The sequence below is a fragment of the Maylandia zebra genome, linkage group LG4, assembly GCF_041146795.1.
Source record: "Maylandia zebra isolate NMK-2024a linkage group LG4, Mzebra_GT3a, whole genome shotgun sequence".
In the NCBI taxonomy this organism is placed as follows: Eukaryota; Metazoa; Chordata; class Actinopteri; order Cichliformes; family Cichlidae; genus Maylandia; species Maylandia zebra.
Window position 1 is genome coordinate 34617415 of NC_135170.1, and position 26216 is coordinate 34643630.

The 26216-nt window shown below is 40.9% G+C and overlaps 1 protein-coding gene across 1 annotated transcript; it reads right to left on the reverse strand.

Annotated features, from left to right (window-relative positions):
• Window positions 1-10530: 10530 nt before the first annotated feature.
• Window positions 10531-16478, reverse strand: LOC143418530 (5-hydroxytryptamine receptor 3A-like). Its single transcript, XM_076883605.1, has 8 exons — window positions 16341-16478; window positions 16146-16190; window positions 15868-15977; window positions 12578-12750; window positions 12353-12498; window positions 12056-12266; window positions 11813-11962; window positions 10531-11584 (listed from the first exon to the last, which is right to left on the reverse strand). Exons 1-8 carry the CDS (start codon window positions 16350-16352, stop codon window positions 11322-11324), a joined length of 1110 nt encoding a protein of 369 aa, XP_076739720.1. The 5' UTR covers window positions 16353-16478; the 3' UTR covers window positions 10531-11321.
• Window positions 16479-26216: the final 9738 nt, after the last annotated feature.

A 26216-nucleotide genomic window follows, 5' to 3' on the forward strand; every position in this document is an offset into this window, starting at 1 on the left:
TTTCTTTTGAATTAATCCCTTCTTCTGAAATATAAGAACCTCTTCTGGTTTTAATGGCACTTTGGATTTCCTGACTTTCTGTTCCACTTCCAAACCCAAATAGATGCTGACAAGCTGACACAGTAACATGGAAGAGGGAAAGACGTTGGAAAGGACTACTACAAATAAACCTAATGCCTAACAATGAAAAATGTAAAATAAGAACAACAATAATAATAATAATAAAGATAAAAGATGAAGTAACAAGTTTTTAGTTTATTCCAAATGATCATCCAGATGTCTGTGACATGTGATGACAAACACCATAATGGAAGGCCTTAGTCATCACATGCTTAAACTCATATATTTTTGCATATGCTGAACAGGCAGTCAGACATACTGTAACTGTGGGGTAGAAAACAGCATGAACACCATACGGCAGGGGTCTCAAACTCCAGTCCTCGAGGGCATGGAAAAGTTGCATGACTCCAGTCCACCCTTGAGGACTGGAGTTTGAGACCCCTGTCATATGGAATATGACAGGTGTGGTTGAACTGCATGAAGACTCTGAAGTTTGTCTTCTCTTCTGGCAGGACAGGAATGTGGCCTTGTCCTGTGAGCCACTGTAAGGATGTACTTAGAGTAGAACTGGACTGTCACCGGCCTCAGGCTCTTCACCCTTTTCAAAGACAAAGCAGTCATTTAAATAAAATATTAGATATTGTTTACCTGTAAATGCACAAAGAGAATTTAGAAATGTAATTATTGTCAAGAGTGAACAAGCACTGATAGTGTAATCTACAGCTGTGGCCAAACGTTTAGAGAATGAGAAGTGTTGTTTGCTTATTTACAAAGTTTGCTGTTTCAGTGATAGTTGTATATCATATTATATCACTTCAAACAGAGGTGATCCAGTAATGCTGCACTAATGAATTAGACTAACTATTCACTTTAGCTAAAGTTATTAAGTCAGCTAAAGAGTTGGGATGCTGTGTAAGACATAAATAAAGCTAAAACGCAAAGGTTTGGACACTGTTTTGCATGTTTCCCTACTGTAGGGGTCTCTGCAAGCATACAGAGGGGGCACTCTGAGAGGGTCCAAGATGACAACTTTGGAATTCTACTAGAAACAGTCGATCATATTTGTTGTCAAAGCTGAATTCAGGGCAAACTACGCTAAATTAGCGTTTTTAGCTAGCAGCTACAATAAGCATAACAGTTACCTTACGGCTATCTTTTGTTAACATGACGCTTGTTCTTATACATGTAGTACATTTATTACCAACCTGAGAGTTTATCCGCTGGTCATTCGACAAGACGAATGACTTCTGAAGTCTTAATTCAGCTCAAGACGCTGTAGATTCCCGTCAGTAACACTTTCGGTCCGCTAGTAAAACGTAGTTCTATTAATCTGCGCTTGAACCGGAACCGGATGTAAGTTCCAAAAAACTGAATTTTGGAACTGAAACTGAATTGTAGAACTGAAACTGAATGGTGAGAAGTGAAACTGAAATTATTCGAGAGCTGAATTTTTAAAGGATAAAATGCAGTTTCAAAGCAAATCAATTCATTTTCAAAATATAAATTCAATTTCAAATTAGACTAATTCAAATTCAGTTTTCAAAAGCATTTATTCAAGTTACAATTCAGATTCAATCGGAGCAATTCAAATTCAAATTTAATTTATTCAAATTCAGTTTCCGATGGCACAGATTTCTGCCCATACAAGTCTTTTCCATACTGCTGACCAAAGCATTTAAAATTCACACTCATTGTACAATCGTGACTGCACACTCCCACAGAGCTTTGGAAACACGCGCACACACACACACACACACACACACACACACACACACACACACACACACACACACACACACTGCTGCAGCTTTAACTGCTTTCAGTGTGTTATATGTGTTTAATCTCTTGATATTTTCTAATATTGTAGTTTTAATTTGCTTTATAAAGTCAATGCGCCGCCAGTGGGCTCATCTGTGTTTCTGATTGGTCAGCTGCTCTCAGCTCCAACCATGTGAGCACTAAACTGATTAACCCTGAATCAGAATCAGAAAGGGTTTTATTGCCAAATGTTGAGCAGGTTTACAACATTAGGAAATTGCTGCGGTACTTAGTGCAAACATACTGTCAGATAACACTTAAATAAACATAAAAATTAAAATTGAAAGTGCTAAGTAGATAGATATATACATGAGTGCAGGTGGTGATCAGTGCAAACATGGAATGATGCAGTGAACACAGCGTAGGGTCATGTGTTAGTGGTGGGAACAGTCGTACGGTTATTGTTCATGTGTCCAACAGCAGAGGGGAAGAAACTGTTCTTATGGCGAGAGGTTCTGGTGCGAATGGACCGGAGCCTCCTGCCTGAGGGGAGCAGGTCAAACAGACTGTGTCCAGGGTGAGAAGGGTCAGCTGAGATCCGAGCTGCACGCCCCAGTGTCCTGGAGGTGTACAGGTCCTGCAGAGATGGGAGTCTGCAGCCAATCACCTTCTCAGCAGAGCGCACAACACGCTGCAGTCTCTGTTTGTCCCTGACAGTGGCTCCAGCGTACCACACGGTGATGGAGGAGGTGAGGATGGACTCGATGATTGCAGTGTAGAACTGCATCATCGTCCGTGTTGGCAGGTTGAATTTCTTCAGCTGCCTCAGGAAGTACATCCTCTGCTGGGCTTTCTTGATGACGGAGGTGATGGTGGGCTCCCACTTCAGGTCCTGGGTGATGGTGGTACCCAGGAAGCGGAATGAGTCCACAGAGGTGATGGGGGTGTCAGTCAGGATGATGGGGGAGTGGGGCTGTGTCCTTCCTGAAGTCCACAATAATCTCCACTGTCTTCTGGGCATTCAGCACCAGGTTGTTGTGGCTGCACCAGGACACCAGACGTTCAACCTCCCTCCTGTAGGCAGACTCGTCCCCGTCCGAGATGAGTCCAATAACGGTGGTGTCATCTGCAAACTTGATTAGCTTGACAGACTGGTGGGTGGAGGTGCAGCAGTTGGTGTACAGGGAGAAGAGCAGAGGAGAAAGAACACAGCCCTGAGGGGAGCCGGTGCTGATGGTCCGGGAGTCCGAGACATTCTTTCCCAGCCTCACATGCTGCTTCCTGTCCGTCAGGAAGTCAGTGATCCACCGATGGGATCAGGCACATTCATCTGGGAAAGTTATCAAAACCTGGGTTAAGTTATCAAGTTGATAACCTCTGCTTAGCCTTATTGAAATGAGAGTGACATGTGGGCGGATTCAAACCAACAAAGAGTGTTTATTTGGTTGAAAGTACAAAAAACCCATAAGCTTGAAGATGGAAGCATAAGAAAAAGATTGATGACAGAAACAAACAAAAAAAGAAACTGAGAAGAGTTTACAAGTTACTGATGACTAACTTTGATATTTGTCTGTGGTCTGTTTAAGATTCAGTTCCAGGTTTAAGTCTGAGAATTTCACGTGACACTCACTGTGGTGGTGCAAACACTCAGTAGCATGCCTCAGCACCTCCTCCCTTTTTCACATTGGATGCTCGTCAGACGGCAGGTGGGTGGGGCTTCTGTGCCTGAGATTACCACATCAGACATCCCTTCTCACTGACTTCATAACGAGCCGTGAGCAGTTAGAGCAGTCTGACCCCGTGGCTTTTGGCAATCAGGCATTAAGTGCAAACAACCTGACCTCATTTGAAGCTTTAGCCATGGTTAATAAAATAATAAAAGCAACAAATAGCCCATAAAAACAGATACAGTGCGAATCTGAGAGTGTATGAGAATTGGGGGACCCCGGGATTACTTTGGGGCCGTCTGCAACCATATGTTAAACAACAGGAATGAGAATTGGCGCCTCCAAGTCTGAGGCCAAGGTCAGAGGATGTAGTGTCAGGGCAGCAACTCTTCCCAGACCCAGGGAGGAATTTAAGTATCAGAGAGTAGTGCCAACGCTCCTCGGTGGCTCGGGCATCTGATAAGAATGCCTCCTGTGCTCCTTTTAGGTGAAGTTTTTCAGGCATGTGCAACTGGGAGGAGATCCCGGGGCAGACGCAGCACACACTGGAGAGATTATTTCTCTCAGCTGCTTTGGTGGTCCCTGCAGTAGAGGTGGAGGAGGTGGCCAGGACAAGGAGGGCTGAACATGTGGTTAGACTGCTGTCATGTGACAAAAACTTGGTTAAGTGGATGGCAAACAAAAAGGCACAAAAATACATATTTTTTATGAAGAATAATCAAAATTGATAATTATAAAGATTAACACATTCATTGTCTTTGTCTCGTCTTTCTTCTTGTTTTCGAGCTGCTTTCAGTTCATGTCAGCAGCTCACAGGCACGACCAAGGTCCTCGTCCTGTGATTTCACCTGGACTTTCTCATCAGCTTCATTAGACTCTGTATAGGAAATGGAAGAAATAAATAATCAGAAGTAAAAGAGTCATATATACAAGTTCATGTGATTTCATCTGTTCAAAGATTTTTCACCAGAACTCATTTTACCATTTAATCAGTCAGTTGTTTGGTTATTTTTAGTATGAATAAAATGGGAGTAAATGTAATAATTTCTCAGCGTAAACACATGTAACTCCTGCCAAGTGGAATCATGATGATAACAATACCAGAAATATGCAAATGCACAAAAGCTAAAGGAGAATTATTTCACTGAGTCTGGCAGTTTGTAACGTTTAAGGCATTTTTCACCGAGGTTTGAGTGACACCAGAAGGGTTTACACACGTGGGTTTATACGTGTGTGGTGGAGGTGTGGTCCCTGCTGCAGGGGAGGGATGGTGCAGTGAGCTCAAGGGGGCAGTAGGCAGGTGAGGCCACAGATGGTGGCGACCTGACTAATGATTCTCTTCTCTTATAGTGAGGCGGGAGACCAGTGCAGTGCGCGTACTGAGACCAGCTCTGAGTGGAGACTGAGTGACATTATCTGCAGAAAATACCAATAAAATCTGCAACCGGGAGCACAACCACTGTATGTTGGGTCCATCTTTAGAATGTGTCTAAGGACAAATTTATAATAAACATGGATGGTAGTAGGATCTGTCTTTGTTTGTTTTAAAAAACTGTGGATTACAATGTGTCAATACAAGGAGAAGTTTTGTTTCTTTCACTGCTGTTATCAATGTTTTTAACAGATTAACAACTGGAAAACCCTGCTAGGAAGAAGAAATCCATATGAACAGTGCAAACACCTCAAACTTCATATAATCCAACAATATCTCAGAAAGAGTTTCATAACACGGGGCGATCGTGGCTCAAGAGTTGGCAGTTCGTTTTGTAATCGGAAGATTGCCGGTTCGAGCCCCGGCTGCAACAGTCTCGGTCGTTGTGTCCTTGGGCAAAACAAAATGACTGAATGTAGTGTAAAGCGCTTTGGGGTCCTTAGGAACTAAGTAAAGCCCTATCCAAATACAGACCATTTACCATTTTTACCAATATCAGAATCCATTTACAGCTCACCAGTTAAAGAAAGACAAGCTAGAGTCTTTAGAGCAGCCATGGCAGTTTGCCTACCATAGTCTGAGTAAACTGTCTTACGCTGTGAAGCCGCTTGTATTAAACAGAATATAATAGCATGGATGACACCAGTATATTAAATCAAATGGCCTTTGTGCATCAGTATTGTTGGCTGGGAGCCGAAGCAAAAAGTAAACACGAGATCTCATTATCAGACCAGGTGGGAGTGGAAAGGTTGTCAGTCAGTACAATGACCTTGAGATTGAGTACTCCTAAGCACAAACATCCTTCCAGCTGTCCAGCAAATTTCTCAATAGCATATCCAGCTCAGGCTCACAGAGGGGCGGGACTGTGTAGCAGCTACCACAGGGTGAGAGGCAACGTGCACCAAGAACAGGTCGCATCCATCCATCCATCCATCCCAGTAATGTGCCCCCTGCATTTTAAAGAGGTATCCTCAATGAATGTGGAAAGTGAAAAATATTAGAAAAATTCTCACAATCCTCTTTAAAAAATACTTCCTTTCTAAGATTGTGCTACCACAAAAGATTTAAACTTAAATACACAAGACTTCCACCTTTAATTCAGGCGCTTAAACAAACATTAGGTGAATTTCAAGGAATTGCAGCTTTGTGTAGACACAGCCTCCTTTTGTTCAAATGTGATTTCATTTCATGGACAGGTGTGTGTGATTTCATTCAGCCCACACGCTGTGTAAACAGTTCTTTCACAGCTATCTGAAAAGGGGAAAAAGACACCGGAGCTCAGTTTACATCACTTCAGCTACAACATTTCAAACCAGCTGTGCATCGCAGTAGAACTGTGCTTTGATATTTTTATCTGAGCCCAGTTCAGCCTTCACATCAAGCAGATAATGACAACACACCTGAAATTCTCCTCTTCACAGGAGGAGAAGGCAGCAGCCCAATAATCCCTCCCACTGACCACCGAAATAGCAGGGCCATTTTATTTAGCTGTACATTAACTGTAGTATATTTAATAAAGTCATGTAAGATTTTATGTTCAAACTAGTCTGCCTCTTTAAGTCTCAGAACCATAATGTTCAGGAGTCCGACCGCGGCGCCAGTGGTGGTGACGAAGCAGTTCAGGACGCTGACCGCGGAGAAGACGGTGGCGATTGAGCAGGTCCAAAGGCTGTCTTTTCTGGTGAAGATGTCCAGTCAGCATCCTGGAAGGTGGCCGCCAACGCCAAACCAGACGTGGACGAGGTTGAGCAGGCTGAGCCGGACATGGACGAGGCAGGACCAGGTGACGGCAGGACCAGGCGATGGCGGGGAAGCCATGGGTGATGGACCAGGAGGTGGCGCTGAGCCTCCAGAACATTGGAAAAGCTGCTGGATGGGCTTAACTGAGCTGCCAGCAGAAACAGAAATGGGTGCAGGCTCTTGCTGGACACTAGCCACTCCCACGCGAGGAGTAGGAAAGGGTGCGGAGACCGACTGTGCCCTGGCAGGCCTCAACCTGGGAGCCGGAACAGGGATCCGCTGGACCTCTGCCTCCTTCACCCGAGGAACTGGTGCAGGTGTAAAAGAAGCCCTAGCCGCCTTGGGCGCAGGGACAGATGGTGCAGAATGGAGCTCAAGAGTATTTTCACTAACAGTCTCTGTATAAGCTGGTGAGCGGGACAGTCCAGGGGTGAAGCCACACCCAAAACAGTCTCTTGAGGTGCAGCTTGAACTGTGTTAACTTGGTCTTTCTCTAAAACATGGTGAATGTGTTTGAACATGGCTGGCTGTGGAACACAAAATTCAACTTGATTCATTAGCTCAGTGGCATCAAGTTCAAGTTTTTTAGCCAGTTTAACTATGGCAGGTGGCGTTCTGTTGTCATTAGTATTTACCAACTGAGGTGAAGAAAAAGTCACAGACTAAGAAATTGGTGGAGAAACATAGGGTGTCTCAGTCACAACAGCAGGTTCACAAGTGTCTGTGGGAGCTGGCTGGAAAACTAAACAGATCATAGAAGGGGCTTAGCTCAGCAGCAGGTTGTCCATAGTCACAATGCTCGGACTGAGTGAGCGAAAAACAGTCAGCATCACTCACCGACAGGGCTTGCTCAGTAGGGATGGGTACCGGTATGGCACCGGTTCTGACATAAACGGTAGTAACCAGACCGAAAAGCAGCGCACATTTCGGTTCCTTTTTGTTTTCCTGAGCTGTGATACACTTTGGATTCTAGCCAATCATTTTACGTTTCCGAGGATAGTAGGCGGGGCCAGGTACGTACGTTCTTTTAGAGCAGAGCTACAGATTAAAAACGCCCAAGGTGAAGCTGTCAAAAGTCTGGCTGTACTTCACAGCAAAAGATGCAAACTCAGCAGCCTGCAACAAGTGCTTTAAGGCATAGGTGTCAAACTCTGGCCCGCGGGCCAAATTTGGCCCGCAGCCTAATTACATTTGGCCCGCGAAGCCATACCAAATTACTATTAGAGCTGGCCTACTGGTATTATACAGCTAATATATATATTGTTTAGTATTAAGCTTTGCTTGTTCCATATTCAGTTTTCCAGCAAAACTTATTTGAGTCCATAAGAAAAGATTCATTCATAAATCTGGAGGAAGATTTTTTTTTCAATAAATATTAATGTTAGCCCGCGACTTTGTTCAAGTTTGGAATTTTGGCCCACTGTGTATTTGAGTTTGACACCCCTGATTTAAGGTGATACTGTCAAAGGAGGTAACTCCTCGAATCCGATGAAACACCTGGCGACGCATAGCATTTTTTTTAAAAGCCGAGAAATGCGCCGTATTTGATAGCTTGCTGCGAGACCTCACACCGAGCACATCTACTGCAGGTGTGGTGCCTGTTATCAGACCCGGAGTTAGCAACATCCCCCAAAAACCCGAAGAGGAGAGTCCTGGCCCCTAGCCCTGCCAGTGTAGCAGAAATGATGAGGATGATGATGCAGCAGCAGCCGTTCTTCTCTGCGTGAGTAGCTTAATGTTGTTCGTGTGTAATTTACGTTGAGTAGGCTAACCACGTTATTACATTAATGCACGTAAGGTGAACTAGCAACCACCGTCGTAGTTACATGCGGCTGTCTTCTTCTGATACCATACATGCCCTATAGCTGCAGAAAAAGCTAACATTGTTATCTTTTTACAAAAAAAACAGCTACACATGAGAGGTTTTTGGACAAAGTTTGTATTTTTCATTGTTTAAGCACTGGTTCCAATCAAAGGAGATATGTTGTATCAACAGAAAAGGCTAACTTGGTTATCATTTTGCAGAAAAAAAGAGATTGCTAAAAATAAAAACAAGAGATTTTTGGACAAAGTTTGTGTTCTCCATTCTTTAAGCACCGGTTTGAGCACCGTTTGAGCACCTGCACCGTTTCAAAAGTACCGGTTTGGCACCGGTATCAGATAAAACCTAAACGATACCCATCCCTATTGCTCAGCAGCTCTGGGGTGACAGCGACATGAACTTAAACGATAAACATAAAAATAAACTAAAACTCAAAACGCTGGGTCAAAAGACCCAGGATCGTGACATAAACTGGAAATAAATCACAAACTCTACAAAATTGTCGAAGTCGAACAGGGATAAAAACCAAAATCTTCATTTTTTTCCAAGTTATTTTCTATACCTAATTTTGGGTATCGATATGATGGGATATAGTGTCAAGTATTTAACCTTCTTAGAAATAATTTTATATAGTTGGAAAACCTGTTTTTATTTCGCCTTAATGGTGCCACATTTGTGAGGAAAATGCATTTGTAGGTTGAGCATCTGAGTTGCGCTCATGAAAACATGAAGTATGATTATAACAAAGAAATAATCAACCAAACACAAAAAACTTTTTATGCTAAGGTTATTTGCTTTCCACTGGAGAAAACTTCAAAAAGCCCATTTCAAGGCTCATATCTCCATGTGAGAAGGTTGCTCTGGAAACCTGCTATGATATGAAACGTCTCCTTTTTATCTACATTTGATACCAGGCTCATCCTCTCGCCGTGGCTCCTTCTGTGTGAAAATAATTTTCCAATATAGTCATGTTTTTATAACTAAGCAAACATTAAAATTTAGATTTCTTTTACTCAAGCATTTAAAATACAATAATAATGCATTTAAATATCATAATAATAACACTTTGGTTAATGACGGCTTCCTTCCAAAACGTTGCAGTTCAGTCAGTGGAAAGGTTTAGGCTGTAAATATCCTCTTACTGCTTCATGTCACACAAACATTCTGCATGACTAAGAAAAGGTTTCGGGCACTTTCAAGCAAACTTAACAAAATTAAAAAGTAATACGGCTTGGGAACCTTGACTTTTATTAATCAAGAAGCCATCCATCCATCCATCCATCTTCATCCGCTTATCCGAGGTCGGGTCGCGGGGGTAGCAGCCTAAGCAAAGAGGTCCAGACCTCCCTCTCCCCAGCCACCTCCTCCAGCTTGTCCGGGGGAATACCAAGGCGTTCCCAGGCCAGCCGAGAGATATAATCTCTCCAGCGTGTCCTGGGTCTGCCCCGGGGCCTCCTCCCGGTGGGACATGCCTGGAACACCTCGCCCAGGAGGCGCCCAGGGGGCATCCTTGCCAGATGCCCGAACCACCTCAGCTGGCTCCTTTCGATGTGGAGCAGCAGCTGCTCTACTCTAAGCCCCTCCCGGATGGCCGAACTTCTCACCCTATCTCTAAGGGAGAGGCCAGCCACCCTTCGGAGGAAGCTCATTTCCGCCGCTTGTATCCGCGATCTCGTTCTTTCGGTCACTACCCACAGCTCGTGGCCATAGGTGAGGGTAGGGACGTAGATCGACCGGTAAATTGAGAGCTTCGCTTTTACACTCAGCTCCCTCTTCACCACGACTGACCGGTGCAGCGTCCGCATTACTGCAGCTGCAGCCCCAATCCGTCTGTCGATCTCCAGCTCCCTTCTCCCATCACTCGCGAACAAGACCCCGAGATACTTGAACTCCTCCACTTGGGGCAGGAACTCATCCCCGACCCGGAGTGGGCACTCCACCCTTTTCCGGCTGAGAACCATGGCCTCAGATTTGGAGGTGCTGATCCTCATTCCCGCTGCGTTACACTCGGCTGCGAACCGCTCCAGTGCGAGCTGGAGGCCCTCAAGAAGCTTTATTTAAAATTTGCAGAAGTTAACAACAACAGTTATAAATGCAAATCAATAATCAATTAATAGTTAAATCAGTCTGTCTCTAAATAATCTATTCTTGATTCTGTGAGGTCTCATTAAGAAGAATCATTAAGCGCTGTCCTCCTGCACTGCCGTCCCAGCCGGGCTAGTTTCCATCTGAGTTGTGCTTTTATTGTATTTCTATTAACGACTTTCATGCACTAGAGACAAAGTAGCTTTAGCTTTAGCCGCGTCTTTACTGGAAACGATGTTTTGATTACCAATTACATGGAGTGGGGTGACTTTGACGTGATGAGACCCATGACACATCGTAGTTTTATAGTGACTGAGATAAAATCCCCTAAATGGGAGGTCACTTGGATCGATGTGTGTAAACTACACTTATTACATTAGATTAAAAAAAACAAACAAAACCTTACTAAAACCTACAATCATATAGTACAGGGTGGCCATTTATATGGATACACCGTAATAACATGGGAATGGTTGGTGATATTAAAGTCCTGTTTGTGGCACATTAGTCTATGTGAGGGGGCGAACTCCTCAAGATGGGCGGTGACCATGGTGGCTGTTTAGAAGTCGGCCATCTTGGATACAACTTTTGTTTTTTCAATAGGAAGAGGGCCATGTGACACATCAAACTTATTGGTAATGTCACAAGAAAAACAATGGTGTGCTTGGCTTCAACGTAACTGCTACACCGTATAAGCATGCACTGGCAGATTATACACACACCGTGTAGGCTTGTAGGCAGGTGCAACAAATCTAAATCAAATAACCTTTGCAATCCACACTAAGTACATGAACGCCAGAAACAAAGCACAAGTACTAAAATATAAAACAAAGAACACATAATCTGTGATTTCAGCCAGTCTCCTGTAGCACCCATGCTTTTTATTCTCTTTGTACTGTCTTCCTGCTTCCCCTCGAACTGCCCTCACTTCATCCAGGATTAGTTTCAGCAGGTCACAGTACTCAGGAAGGTAACACCTGTCTTCTTTTACCTGGCCTGTCTCTTCGGCTTCAGCAGACTCTGAGTGGGAAATGAAAGAGATCATTTATTGAGCAAGCTGCAACAACGTTTCTGGTCTGGTTGACTTTTGCTGTTTTCAGTGAAAAAGCTTAAAAACACCACCATACTCCAGTGACGCACAAAAAACAAAAACAAAACAGAGATAACAAACAGAAGGAAAAGAGACAAACTGACTCCTTATTGATCTCTGTGTTAGTTTCTTTGCAAAGAAAATCTACAAACACATACCTGTGACATCGCCCGTTTGCAGCTGAATATCCTCATGGGCCTCATGGGCCTTCTTACCACAATAACAATCGAGATCGATTAAGAAGGTCACCAGCATGGCCTCCAGGACACTAATCCCCACCAGGGCGAAAACTCCAGCACAGTATGTGGCTAGAAGGTGCAGAGAAATTGCTTGTCGGTGTACTGTTACTAAATCCCTCTACCTCATTAAAATCTCGATCTTAGATCTACGAGGCTGCTCACCGATCATTGGCAGGCTCTTTTCTGTGGAGGGCAACATGTCCTGAAGAATCAGCAGTAAGACGGAGATGGACAGGAGTATCGTCACTTTGAAGCTCAGCTTTTCACCTCTGGCCTCACTAATGAAGAATGATGCCAAATCCAGGATAAGGAAAAAGAAAAGCGGCACGATAAGATTTATGACATACAGCATTGGCTTCCTCTCCATTGTGACCTGTAAAACAGGCAGATTCATCAGACCTGGACATGAGATAAAAAGCTGTCCACAAAAAAAAACCCATCACAAAAATATTTTCTTACCATGTATCTAAGTCTGTTTCTGGCTTTCGATCCATTAAAAGTTATCAAGCTTTTGAGTTCCCACTCTCCCATTGTAACCATGGCCTCTGCTGAGACTTTATTCAGCACGTTGTCACTGTTGAATGTTCCTAATTTTATCGTTTTCTCTATGGAGACAATAAAAAAAGGAATAAATTGTTACATCAATTGCTCTGGAGGTAATCTGACTCAATTTACAATATTTACCATTCGAGCTCATTGTTGAAAATGTGATGTTGCAGGATTGCGTATCAAAAGGAAACATCGTGAGATCCAGACTGCAGGTGTAGGTCAGCCGCTGGCGTCCACTCGTGTACATCCAACCACTGGAATTCACGGTGACCAGAAGACTCTCCTGAATGCTCCCGGTATCGGAAACACTGAGGGGACAACAGCAGACGCAGGAGGAGAGTCAGAAATTAACTTTATTTTTCACTCTCACTGTTATAATTTCAAGTTTTGCACTGAGTGTGTAATAAAGTTGTGTATTCATCTCCTGAGAACACCTCTATAAATGGTTTGGTAGCTCCCTGTACACTTCAGGGTTGAACAAAAAAAAATTGCATAAAAATATGAAGAACTAAAGCATGATTTTTTTAACACAATCCCTTCATTTCAAAGTAAATTAATGGATTCTGCTGGAAAGTAATTGGACAAATTAAATAACTGAAAATAAAATATTCATTTCCAATAGTTGGTTGAAAGCTTTGCTGGCAATTATAGCCTGAAGTCTTGAACTCATGGACATCACCAAATGCTGGCTTTCCCCCTTTTTAATGCTCTGCCAGGCCTTTACTAGGGGTGGGGGAAAAAAATCGATGCTGTGTAGTATCGTGATATTTTGTTTGCTAATAATGTATCGATACAGGGACAGCAGAAATCGATATTTTGTTACAAAAAAGGTTTTTGTGCTCTGACTTCAGAGCATGTTGATCCTTTTTCTGAGCAAGAATCCTGACACTGTCAAATGTGTTTAACTTTTTTTGGCAGCAATAAACATGACAGTTTACTTATTTTAATTTAAGACATGTTTTATTTTGATTAAGTTTAAAACTTTTTTATTTAATGTAAAATTATGTTTTGTTTTAATTTACTTTCAAATTCTTCAGTTGCTGAAGGGGCTGCATAGTTTTCATAAATAGCTATAATTGTACCAGATGGATGCATTCAGTTAAGTTGGACTAGACTGTAATACAAACCGTTCAGTTTGTCAACAATAAAACTGAAATGAGAGAAAGACTGAGTGTGAGACTTTGATATTAGATAAAATGAATATTGATAAAGTTTACCTTTATGTACAGAATCTGAATATCGCAAAATATTTTAAAAAATTGCAATAGTATCGTATTGTGCTTTAAGTATTGTGATAATATCGTATCGTGGGATGTATGGTGATTCCCACCTCTAGCCTTCAGTTGCTGTTTAAGTTGTTGGCCTTTCTTTAGTCTTTAGTCTTCAACATCTGAACTGCTCAGTTGGGTTAAGATCAGGTGACTGACTTGGCCATTCAAGAATATATCACTTCTTTGCTTTAATAAACTCCTGGCTTGCTTTGGCTGTATGTTTTGGGTCATTGTCCATCTGTCGTATGAAACACCGCCCAATCAGTCTGACTGCATCTAGCTGGATTTGAGCAGAATTCATTCTGCTGCTTCTGTCCTGTGTCATATTAACAATAAACACTAGTGTCCCTGTCCCACTGGCAGCCATGTACACCCAAGCCATCACACTGCCTCCATCGTGGTTTACACATGATGTAGCATGCTTTGGATCATGAGCTGTTCTGCGCCTTCTCCATACTTCTTTCCTGCCATCATTCTGGTGGAGGTTGATCTTGGTTTCATATTTCTAAAGAAAGTTTAGTTTTAAAGAACTCTGCTGACTTTTTCAGATGTTTTCTGTCAAAGTCCAATCCTGCCTTTCTATTCTTGAGGCTTATGAGTGGCTTGCACCTTGCACTGAACCCTCTGTATTTACTTTCATGCACTCTTCTCTTTATGGTAGATTGGGATATCAATAAGCCCTCCTCCTGATGAGTGGTGTTCACTTGCTTGGCTGTTGTGAGTGGGTTTCTCTTCACCATAGAAATGATTCTGTGATCATCCACCACTGTGGTCTTCTGTGGACGCCCAGGTCTTCACCAGTGCTTTCTTTCTTTCTCACAATGTACCAAACTGTAGATTAATAATAATATTTTAGCAATTTCTTGGATGGGTTTTTCTGTCTTCGCAGCTTAAGTATGGCTTGTTTCACCTGCACGGAGAGTTCATTTGACTGCACGTCGTCTGTTCACAGCAAAATCTTACAAATGCAAGCACCACACCTCAAATCAAGCCCAGGCTTTTTGTCTCCTTATTTGATAAGGACATAACGTAGGAACTACCCACACCTGCCCATAAAAAAGCCTTTGAGTCAACCGTCCAATTACCTTTGGTCAATTTAAAAAATTGGTGGCACATATTAAGGAACTGAAACTCCTAAACCCTCCATTCAATTTGAATGTGCATATCCTCAAATGAAGCTGAGTCTATACATTATGTTATAATTGGAATATGTTTCAGTAAACAGGTAAAAACAAACTTTCGTCAGTGTCCAAATATATATGGACCTAACTGTACATCTGAGAAGAATTCTGGGATACTCCCTCCTTGCAGTCCTTATCATTGTCACTCCGGCAGCAGCTCACATCAGGGGACAGTGTTCCTGAATTTATGGATGCTGGATTGTGCCTTTGATACTCATTAGTTTCTGCCACGCTTTTTTCTTTTTGTTGGACTGTGCATTGTGAAAAGTTTTGACATCTGTGGCATGTCCTGTTTACTTCTCTATGGCCAGTTCGATATCTGATGGCTGGTAGGGCATGCATAATGGCAGCTTAAATCTGCTGAACTGGCTTTTGAGGATCTTTCTTTATCTTTTGGAGGTATTTGGTTTTGCTGACCATCTTCTGTCTTTCTCATGCTTCCTGTTGGCCTATGGGACACTCAGGTAGTTGTAGGTGTTCTGTATGTTTGCTGTTGCAACTTCTCCAACCCAAACATACAGATGTCCTCGCTGCAGAGCCTAGTGAGGTGGATCCGTGAGTAAATGTTTTGCTCACTCCTGGAGTTCAGTTTGATGTCATTCATGTACTAAAGGTATTACTCCAATAAAAAATCTATAATTTATATCCACTTGTTGTGATGGCCTGGGTGAGACCTGTGCAGGGTCTCAACCCCCAATTTTCAATTAACAAAATATCTTTGCAAATGTTCTGCGGACAAATGTTTCCTAGATGTCTGAACCCAGCTGTAGTCTAGATAAGTTATGTCTACAGTGTTGTGTGTATATTTCACACTTGGACCAAAATTGAAGTTTCCGTATTGTTAATCAGGTATTCAAGCTAATGTAAGTCAGACTTTTTCCTGGGCAGCTTGCTTTCCTTGTAGGAATTACCCCAGAATAAAACTGTGTATAAGTCCAAGTTATTTTGCACTTGTGTAATGAACAGTACTTACTCCTCATTGATTCTCACATCGGGGATCCACAGAAGTGATTTTGGAAGGGTTATCTCTTCTATCCCACAAAAGTCTGAAGAATTCCAAGTAAGGAACTCATTTGTCCAAGACTAGGAAAAGTAAAAGTTTGGATTTAAAGATAATTCTGACTTAACACGAACTGTGTGAGAGTTAAAAGAGCCAAGAATGTCACTAAAGTTGATATATTTACTGATAACAGACAATGGTTTTTCAAACAGTAAACTAAAAATGACGACACTGCCAGTCCACATTCTTACCATGTAGAGCCAGATGTGAGTTGCGATAGTTTGAGACTTCTCCTCCTGCAGACAATCAGCAACACCAACATCAGTATTCACACTTTTCAGCTTGATTAAAATGCTGAACTCAGATGAATTATTATTATTATATGTATTAGGGGTGCAACGATACACAAAATTCACGGTTGGGTTCAGTTCGATACTTTGGCTTACCATCAGGGTCATGCTTCACATGAAGACCAAAACAGTTCCAAACACCAGATCTGAATGAGGGTGGGGGAGGTTCAATTTCGGGTAGCGTTGAGGCAGTTGCCATGTTGCAACTAGCATAACTTCTGTCTCGCTAGCTTGTGCTGCTCAGTGGATCTGCGCTCAACAGTGCAGCCTAGGCGGAGTAGTCGAACGCAGATCCACTGAGCTCTCAACACAGACAGCATAAGATAAGTTGATCAAATAAATTAAAAATATTGTATTGTTCAATACATATGCATACCGAACCGAAAGCACTGTAGCACTGTATCGAACGGGTTAATATCGATAGATAGATAGATAGATAGATAGATAGATAGATAGATAGATAGATAGATAGATAGATAGATAGATAGATAGATAGATAGATAGATAGATAGATAGATAGATAGATAGATAGATAGATAGATAGATAGATAGTTAGTTTCTGGCGTCATTTATTCTTTTAACAAATTTCTCTAAAAATATGGGAATGAGGCAGCACAGAGGGAACTAACCAAATGCCACAACAACAAATACCTGAACCAATCTACTATGAGGACTAAGAGGCTCATAACAACTTATGGAAATCAACAGAAAACAGAAACTTAAATGGAAACATACATGAAACCAACATTCAAAAGGCCCAAGGCTTGAGGTTACAGTACTCAATTTTAAATTCTTTCTGGTAATAATAATAATATAAACACATACGAGATATAATCAAGAGACAACCCAGACAAAGAACCCTGGGTAGGTCATAGTCATAACAAAAAGAAGACACCAAATATAAATAACATTAACAAGTATTGACAACTTAGGTGTTGTGATGGACATTAGATGAGAAGAGAGCTGAAGATCTAGCTATAAAGACTGTTGAACCTCCACACCTGGAAGTCTATATTTACAGAGCCGTAGTAGAAGATATTTCCCCTAAAACCTTTGAAGGACCAGGCCATAATTCCTTTTATGATGTGCATCTTTCCCTTGAAATGTTTTCAGACAAATCTGAGTTGGTTGGATAAAGTTTTACTCGTTTTTCAAATTTGATAAAGCGCAGTCCCTTGGATTTATTTTTGTGTAAACATAGCTTTTAAATAAAGGTAACAGATTCATGAATATAATTCGATGTAAATGTGCAGAAATCTGTGCAAAAAAAAGAAGGAGTGTGGAGACACTTACCACTTCTAAAATACCCAACAGAAACATGTCGAGCTGAACGAGTGTGGAGTTGGTCCAGCTTTTCACTGGTCTCATGATTTGCAGAACAGTATTTGATTCAGTCATGTTTAAGTAGTTCAGCAGATCATAGTATGAACAGTCTGAAGTCTGACTGGTGGAAAACCCTGCTGGCAAAAAAACACAAAATCGTAACTTACAGGCAAAATGTAAGACCTAAACATCAGAAACTCATCCAAGTAAAGTTCAGAAAAATAATTAAAATGTTCAAATCAAGGTCAAATTTAAAAACTCACCAATTAAAGAAAGAAAAGTTAGAGTCCTCAGAGCAGTCATGGCTGTCTGCCTTCAGTCCCAGTAAATGCTTTTAAACTGCACAGCTGCTTACATAGAACAGAGTCATACAATAGTGTGAAGGAGAAATTAATATATGTAAAAAATGAACTGTCAAGTATACTAAAATCCTTCTATTTGTTCCTGTGTGCTATTGAAAGGGAAATAATACTAATCACCTCTGCATTCATGTCATTGGCTGGCAGCTGAGTCAAAAAGTCAACAAGTATTAAACCAGGAGAGAGTAGACAGGTTTTCAGTGAGCAAACTCTTCGCAGTGCCCGTAAATATTTAATGATAATTCAGTTTTACTTTGAAAAGTGACGCTCTAAGTCACTGATTATGAATTTATATTTTCAGGTATAATACAGAATGTAATTACCAGAGGTTTTATGCAATTATGTGTGAAATCTTCAGAAAGTTTAAGCACTGTTCAGAATGTAAAATTCAGCTATTCTTTAATTAACTCAGTTACTTGCAAAATACTTCAAAGACAACAGATCAAATACTGAAAGTGAGAAATAAAATGTTTGAACAATGGTAAAATATTCTTAATTTTGGCTGTGTATGGTTCGACAGTAGATTATACATTTAACACAGTTCAAGAGTTTAAAAAACATTTATAACCGTTGATAAATTATAGCCATTTTTATGTATGACTACAACCTGTTTAAAATTCAATCCATGATCTACTTGGTGAGCCTGAGGATTAATCCATGTACAGTGGAATTACGAAGACCCCATTTAACAAAAAATTCAAGTTACGAAGGCACTTAACAGCAATATTTCTGCCCATGATACGGCAAAATGCCCGTGTAACGAAATAGATAAAATAGAAAATTTTTAAAAATTAAATTAAATTCCATAATGTTATATACATGTACACGTATGTATGTATGCTTTCTTCAACCTCCGCCACCTCCTCCTCCGCCAAGAACTTCGTCTTCAGCCAGCTCAAAAGGCGATGGAAAAAGGTGCTTCGACTTACGAAAATTTTGACTTACCAAAGACCTTCTGGAACGAATAATTTCGTAAGTCGGGGTTCCACTGTAATTTATTAATCGTGATTGATGTTATGCCTGCAGTTGCCAGAAGGGGGAGCTCTGGCCTCCCTCCCAATAAAGCGGCGGAAAGAGAAGCATTGTGTCTGAGCATCGGTCTTCGTTTGTCTCCTTTTAGGTTTAAAATAAGGTTGGGCGATATGTAATTAAAGTTATAGTAAATTTTCCAACCGACAATCGTCAGTCCAATAAATGACGATAGGCGGTATATTTGTGCAGGTGACTTTTTGATGGGCGGAGCCATGTAACCCTGCACATTTAGAATTTATACGTTTTGTTTGGAGGGAATATTTTAACTTCGTTTCTTGTTTGTTTCGGTATATCTATCTATCTATCTATCTATCTATCTATCTATCTATCTATCTATCTATCTATCTATCTATCTATCTACTTTTTGGATTATTCATTCATTTATTTATTTATTTGACATGTACCAAACCAGACTTAACATTGAGTCTGAGATTTTTTTTAACATTTGACGGAAGAGACATTTTGATTTTTAACTTAGTTTTTGTTTAATTTTGTGTTTGTTGTTTGGTTGAGTGTGTAAGACAGATAAACTCTGTAACGGCCTGTAAACATGGTTATAGTGGAAAAAAGAAGCCAGTTTTTCTTTGTTTCCATACCCACCATTATAGGTCTTTTTTTTATTAAAATAAAATGGTTTTGTTTTTTCTGAACATAGCCTACTGTTCGAGTAAATGAATCGCTGCATTTGGGCGCACCATGAGGGTGCATTTGCTTGCAGCTGGAAGAAGACACCGTTAAAAGAGCGCAATTATTTTTTCCGTTGGCTGGTTCTCTTAGTTTCAGACAAAATGATTAGGAAACTTATTCATAGAAAAATAAATAAATAACTCTTGTAAAAACAATCGGTAAAAGGCTAAGCCTATTGTCAATAGTCAATATAGTCATCCAAATGCCCAACCTTAGTATTAAATGAGCATTTCTGCTTTTGAACTGTAGAAATATATATGTTGAGATGTGCTGACTGCATTTGCAAATGTACCAATAGGATACTAGAATGTTTAGATGATTTACGTTTCCCTGTAATGTTAGGACACTGTTAAGCTTAGCGCTCTGTTGCTGGCTAGCATGGAGCACCATCCTGCCAGAGTGTGTATAAGACATACAGTATCATGTGCATTTTGATAAATGCCTATTAATATTTTTATATGAATGCTTTGTTTATTTTCAGTACTTTTAACTTTAACGATCTATTATGCTTATTGATTTATTAACCATTTTTGTAAATTCTCTGTGATTTTACATCAACTGTGACAGCTGAGTTACAGTTCTTACCAGTTGCTCCACTTTGTTATAATACAACTTGCTATCAACTACTCTCTGAGCTGTGATGAAGCAGCGTAAGTTGGAAACAGAGAGTAAAATTCTACATCTTGAAACATGGCAACACCAATGAGCACAACTTTTATTTTGAAGGCAAATATTCTGTTTCCAGTTTGCATCAGCCTTTTTTTTTTTTTTTAAAGTTCTGCTGAAGCACAGCAAATAGTTACCAATCATTTGCAGCATGTCAGCGTCTTCATTGGAAACTACAGGCAATCTCTTCATTCTGCTAGCCACCAAAACAATCACATGAATGGTTGGATAAGTTGTAACCATGCAAACTACATGCAACTTGATTGTATCAAGTAACGATCACAAACATCCAAGAAACCCTTACCAACTTGTTTGGGAATAGCAACCACTGGTCGCAAGATAGTTGCCAACTTGTCTCTAGACTTATGTGACTGAAGTTGAAAATAGAACAGTTTTGAGTTACTGGATACTTTTATTATACAGCAAGAAAAAAATACAACGACCTTATTCATCCCACAAGTTGGGAAATTCATGTGTTACAGCAACCAAAACATTAATTAACCCAAGACAAAAAGCTTGAACAATATATAATAGGTCAAATAAATAGAATCTCACCAAACGTCCGCAAGGTAAGAATTACACAGAAGAGTCATTACTGCTCCTGCATTCCTGTTGCGGAGGCCCATCCTCTAAGCTGTTGACCCTGGTCAGGAGTCTTCAACTGGACATAACCTGACACATGTTGAGATTTTTTTGATTCTGCTCACAGGTAGCTGACGAATGTGTCTTCAGAGAAACCATTCCTCAGAGGATTTTGGTCCATATTGACATACAGTTGCACATCTATGATATGAGTCTCCCATTCCTATACATGCCAAAGGTGCTCTATTGGACTGAAAGTGACTGTTGAAAATATTTGAGTACACCAAATTCATTTCCATCTCCAAAAAACCCAAATTGAGACTGTTTGAGGTTTGTGACAAAACGTGTTTTCCTGCTGAGTGTAGCCATCAGAGGTTAAGAGGCCCGTTTGGACCATTCTCTGTAAACCCTGGAGATAGATGAGACTCAGACAATACCCTTTGGCAACAAGAAACCTGAATTAGTTTTGTATTTTATAATTAGTCTTTGTTCTTATTTTGTTTTCACTTTCTTTTCAATGACCTTCCAGAGTGGGTTTCCTCAAGTTTTGAAAAAGACGTGCAGTAGTTATTAACATGTTTCATCCTGCACTGCATGCATTTACTAACATTGCGTAGGTGATGTTTCACAACTAAAACATCTATTTTCATGCACTGATGGATTATACACACAACACGAAATCTACTCAAATTTAAATCAGATCATTTGTGGAATCCACTTTAAATATCCCAACACCATAAAAATTGTGGAAGCAATCAAATATAAAACAAAGAACACACGATCTATGATTGCAGCCAGTCTCCTGTAGCTTTCTTGCTTTCCATTGACTTCGTCCTGTCTTCCAGTTTTGTCTTGAACTGCCTTCACTTCATCAAGGATTAACTTCAGAAGGTCACAGTCACTGGGTAGGTCACTTCTTTTCGGTTTCCCCTCACCCTTTTTTAAAGTTTCAGCAGAATCTGTGCAGGAAATAAAGACACTAGCCAATATAATAATCAGTTACTATAATACTAATAATATGAATATGATGCTTGTCAATTATTCCCAGTTGATTATTCCATGTCAGGGAAAAAGCTTCGGATTGTCAACAAATTTCTATGTACATGGCCAGCGCCAGACAGCAGATGAACAAAAAGTGGTTCATAGAGACCAAACTTAAAGTCAAATCATGGGGACTAATGGTCTGTAATTTCATTTCCATATCTCAAAAAAGAGGTTACCTTCCATGGGTTCCAGCTGAACATCAGTCTTGGCATTTTCACAGTTTTCAGCCTTCTTATAAAAACAACTAAAACCTTCAAAGTCCATTAAAAACATCACCAGCATGGTCTCCAGGACACTTACAGCCACCATTGTAAAGATGACCATGCAATAAATGGCTAGAAGTGAGATGCAGAGAGATTATGTGTCAGTGCTATTTTACAAAAGTCTGCCACAAAGAAAGATAAGAAATGAGATGATCTTTATTGTCACTGTTGCACAAACAATGAAAAATAGTTTAGCAGATCTTTGGTTTAGCAGCACAGATAGAGCAACAATATAAATTTGTGGAAAAAATATATATACAACATAGTGCAAGTAAAATGTCTTATCTGAATCCTCACATATGATTGGCATGTCTTTTTCAGTGGACGGCAATATGTCCGCAAGAAGCAGCAGTAAGACAGAGATGGACAGAAGTATTGTCACTTTGAAGCTCAGCTTTTCCACTTTGGACTCACTAATGAAGAATGAAGCCAAATCCATGATCAGGAAATAGAAGAGGGGTATGATGAAATCTATCACATAAAGCATGGGCTTCCTCAACATCGACACCTGTAAAAACAGAGTCATTAGAGACAAAGAGATATGGGCATCTGTGAAAGAGCTATTACTGAAATGTCATCCCAGATATTGTCTTACTCTGAAAGAAACGTAGCTTTTATTTTCAATGGTTTGGTTAGTTGAGTATATGTCGATGTGTTTGAGTTCCCACTGTCCCCTTGTAAGCATGACTGTATCAGAGACTTGAGTAAGGAATCTTTTGTCGCTGATCGTTCCAAATGTTATAGAGTCCACTATGAAGACAATAACAAATGACTCCAAATCATTTGCTCTGACAAAAAAGAGCAAGTGAACCAATTATTACAGTTAATCTGGTGTATTTTACCATCAGAGTTCAGAGATGAAAATGAGATGTAACACGTTTGCAAATCAAAGGGGAACGCGAAGAGATTTAAACGGCACGCAAAGGTCAGCCGCTGCTGAAAGTCTGCCTTCACTGAACCGTTGGAATACACAGTGACCAGTGGACTCATCCGCATGCTCCCATCATCAGAAACACTGCAGAGAGAAGAGGAAACGCATCAGTCATCTGCCAGTAAAGTAATTAAGGGGTTGGTTATTCATCATCAAAGCTTGCCTACAGCTGGCTGTTTCAGTTTCTTTACTTTAACCTTAAAAAAATCCCTGCAGCCTGACAGCTCAGAGGAAGTGCAGCAATCTCCTTTCATTTCAGACTAATACTTGCTGTATCGCAGTTCACAACAACAAACTCTCATTCTGTACAACGAATTTGTATTATTTTACATGAACATTCAATTCAGTTAAATTCAATTTTATTCATGTAGCGCCAAATCACAAAAACAGTTGCCTCAAGCTTCTTTGTACTGAAAGGTAAAGAATCTACAATAATAAAAGAAAACAGAGAAAACCCCAACAATCATATGACCCCCATATGAGCAAGCGCTTTGGCGACAGTGGGAAGGATAAACTCCCTTTTAACAGGCCTGTGGTACTTAGCCAACTAATAGAGATAGGTTGATAATGTTTAAGATTGAAGCATTAATTAATGGCAGGACTTCTTTGAGTTGTCTTGTAGTAATGAGGTCTAAAAGACATGTTGATGGTTTGGAGGAAGCATTTACTGAAGATCAATTGGAGAAAATGAATATCAGTGGTACTGAAAGTAGCCATACGCATCGTTGCATCTGTGAGATGGTAATGAGTAATCTTTTTTCTAATGGTTCAAATTTTGCTTGTCATTACTAGTTAATGTTAAAGGAATGGTTTTTGTCAGCCTGGTTAAAGTGCTAAAGAGATACCTAGGGTTCTTCTTATTTTCTTCAATCAGTGATGAATAGTAAGATGTTCTAGCTTTTTTTTTAGACAAGCAAGCAGGCTAAATGATGATCTAAATTAGGGGGACACCATTTCCTCTCCAGTTTACGAGTTATTTGCTTCAAGGTGCACATATGAGAGTTACCAGAGAGTCACGTACTTCTGATGTTAGGCTCTCTTTTTCAGAAGAGTTACAGTATCTAGAGCTGTACGCAGTGAAGAAGTGTGACGTCTTCCAGAGAATCGATTATACGCCATAAAAATGTGAGTTCCATTCTTCTTCTGTCACCTTTCTTGGGTAGATTCTGGAAGGGGGACAGATAAAGACCGATCCAGCGCAGATTCAAGCTGTGAGCGAATCGCCCACTGCCACGTCACAAAAACACCTTCAATGCTTCCTGGGCTTTGCCAATTTCTGATGAGGTTTTATTCAGAATTACAGCCAGGTAACCACACCCCTCACTCACCTAGCCTCCACCAAGTTCCATTTGTCTGGTCCCCTGAAGTCGAAGCAGCCTTTGTTAGACTGAAACAACTGTTCACTTCTGCACATATTTTGTTCCACCCTAACACCACAGAACTATTCACCGTAGAAGCAGATGCCTCCAATTCTGGAGTCGGGGCCATACTCTTGTAACGTTCAAGGCCCCAAGTTAAACTGCAGCCCTGTAGCACCTTCTTGCATCATCACATCTCATGCCAAGCAGAATTATGATGTAGGTGACTGGGAACTGTTAGCAATTAAGCTAGCTCTAGAAGAATGCCGTCACCTGCTAGAAGGAGATGGGCAACTGTTTACCATTTGGACTGATCACAAAAACGTAACTTAACTAAGAACTGCTAAAAGACTTCACACCCACCAAGCTTGTTGGTCTCTGTTTTTGGGTACTTTAATTTCTCAATTGGATTTCATCCAGGTTCCAGGAATTTCAAGCCTGACACCTTGTTGCTACAGTTCACCTCCAACGCTGATGAACCTGAGCCTGCAAATATGTTACCTGCCACCTGCAAGGTGGGCGCCATCACCTGGGACACTGACAACACCAAAGTTCTTCTGTCACCCCACAGTAAGTAGGACTATCTCTTTACTTCTGGAAGTAAACTCTAGAAAACGATGTCAAGGATTATGTAGCTGTCTGTTCCACTTGTGCACAAAGCAATAATAGCACCAAATTACCATCAGATTTACTCCAACCGCTAATCACCCCTCACAGATCCTGGTCACACATAGTACTAGACCTTGTCACTGGCCTACCCATCTTCTCCGGGAAAACCGTAATCCTAATATGTTCTCCGAGTCAGCCCATTTCATTGCTTTAGATAAACTTCGTTCTGCCTCCAACACAGCCAAGCTCCTAAAGGTCCTCGGTTCACTTCACAGGTTTGGAAAACCTTCTGCTCTGTACTGGGAGCCAGGGTCAGCCTCAGCCTCGGGTACCACCCTAAACCCAATGAGCAAATCAAAAGGCCCAACCAGGAGCTGGAGTCGGCCCTCTGCTGAGTCACAGCGAGAAACCCTGCTACCTGGTCTTTGCAACTTCCTTGTATACAGTACGCTCCTAATTAGCTTACCTTGTCTGCAACTGGTCGCTACCTTTTGAAGCCTCCCTAGGTTACCAACCACCCGTTCCAGGAACCCAAGACTGATCTCGCCGTTCCATCCGTCAAACACCACCTACATCTCTGTCGGTGCATACAGACCCAGATTTAGGAGGTGCTACTCAATAAGCACAAATAACCTTGTTAAAATCTTATTGCTGCTTCTGTGTGTGTCTCCATTCACTGGCTTCTGGGCCCTATTGACAAAACCAGTGTTTTTGCACCAACAAACTGATTCACAATGAGATGAAAACTTGCCATATCTCGCCATGGTGTGAAAATATAAAAATTAAGGAAACTGAAGAAATCGAGAACAAAATTGAACAGTAACTGAAAATCATGTTCTCAGGCAAAAGGAAAATAATCCAGCAGATGGATGCATTTGGACCATCATCTAATCCAGCTAAACCAGTTCACTTCAGCCTCAGTGGTGAGTGCTTGCTTCCTAAAGAACGGTTGTTTAGGAAGGGAAATTGGGAGGAAAGGCTGAAGTGTGGCAAATTACTCAAGAACTAGACTGAAAATCAGCAGCAACAGGTCTAATGCACTAAATCTATATTGGACATTTTTGGTTAATTTCTTTATCGAGGAGGTCAGTGAGTACAACACTGCCATCTGTAAAACA

Coding starts and splice junctions, on each gene's coding strand:
- LOC143418530 (XM_076883605.1), bottom strand. Junction 12,499..12,577: donor TTCAACAATGAGCTCGAATG/GTAAATATTGTA, acceptor TTGTCTCCATAG/AGAAAACGATAAAATTAGGA. Junction 11,963..12,055: donor AAAGAGCCTGCCAATGATCG/GTGAGCAGCCTC, acceptor TGCACCTTCTAG/CCACATACTGTGCTGGAGTT.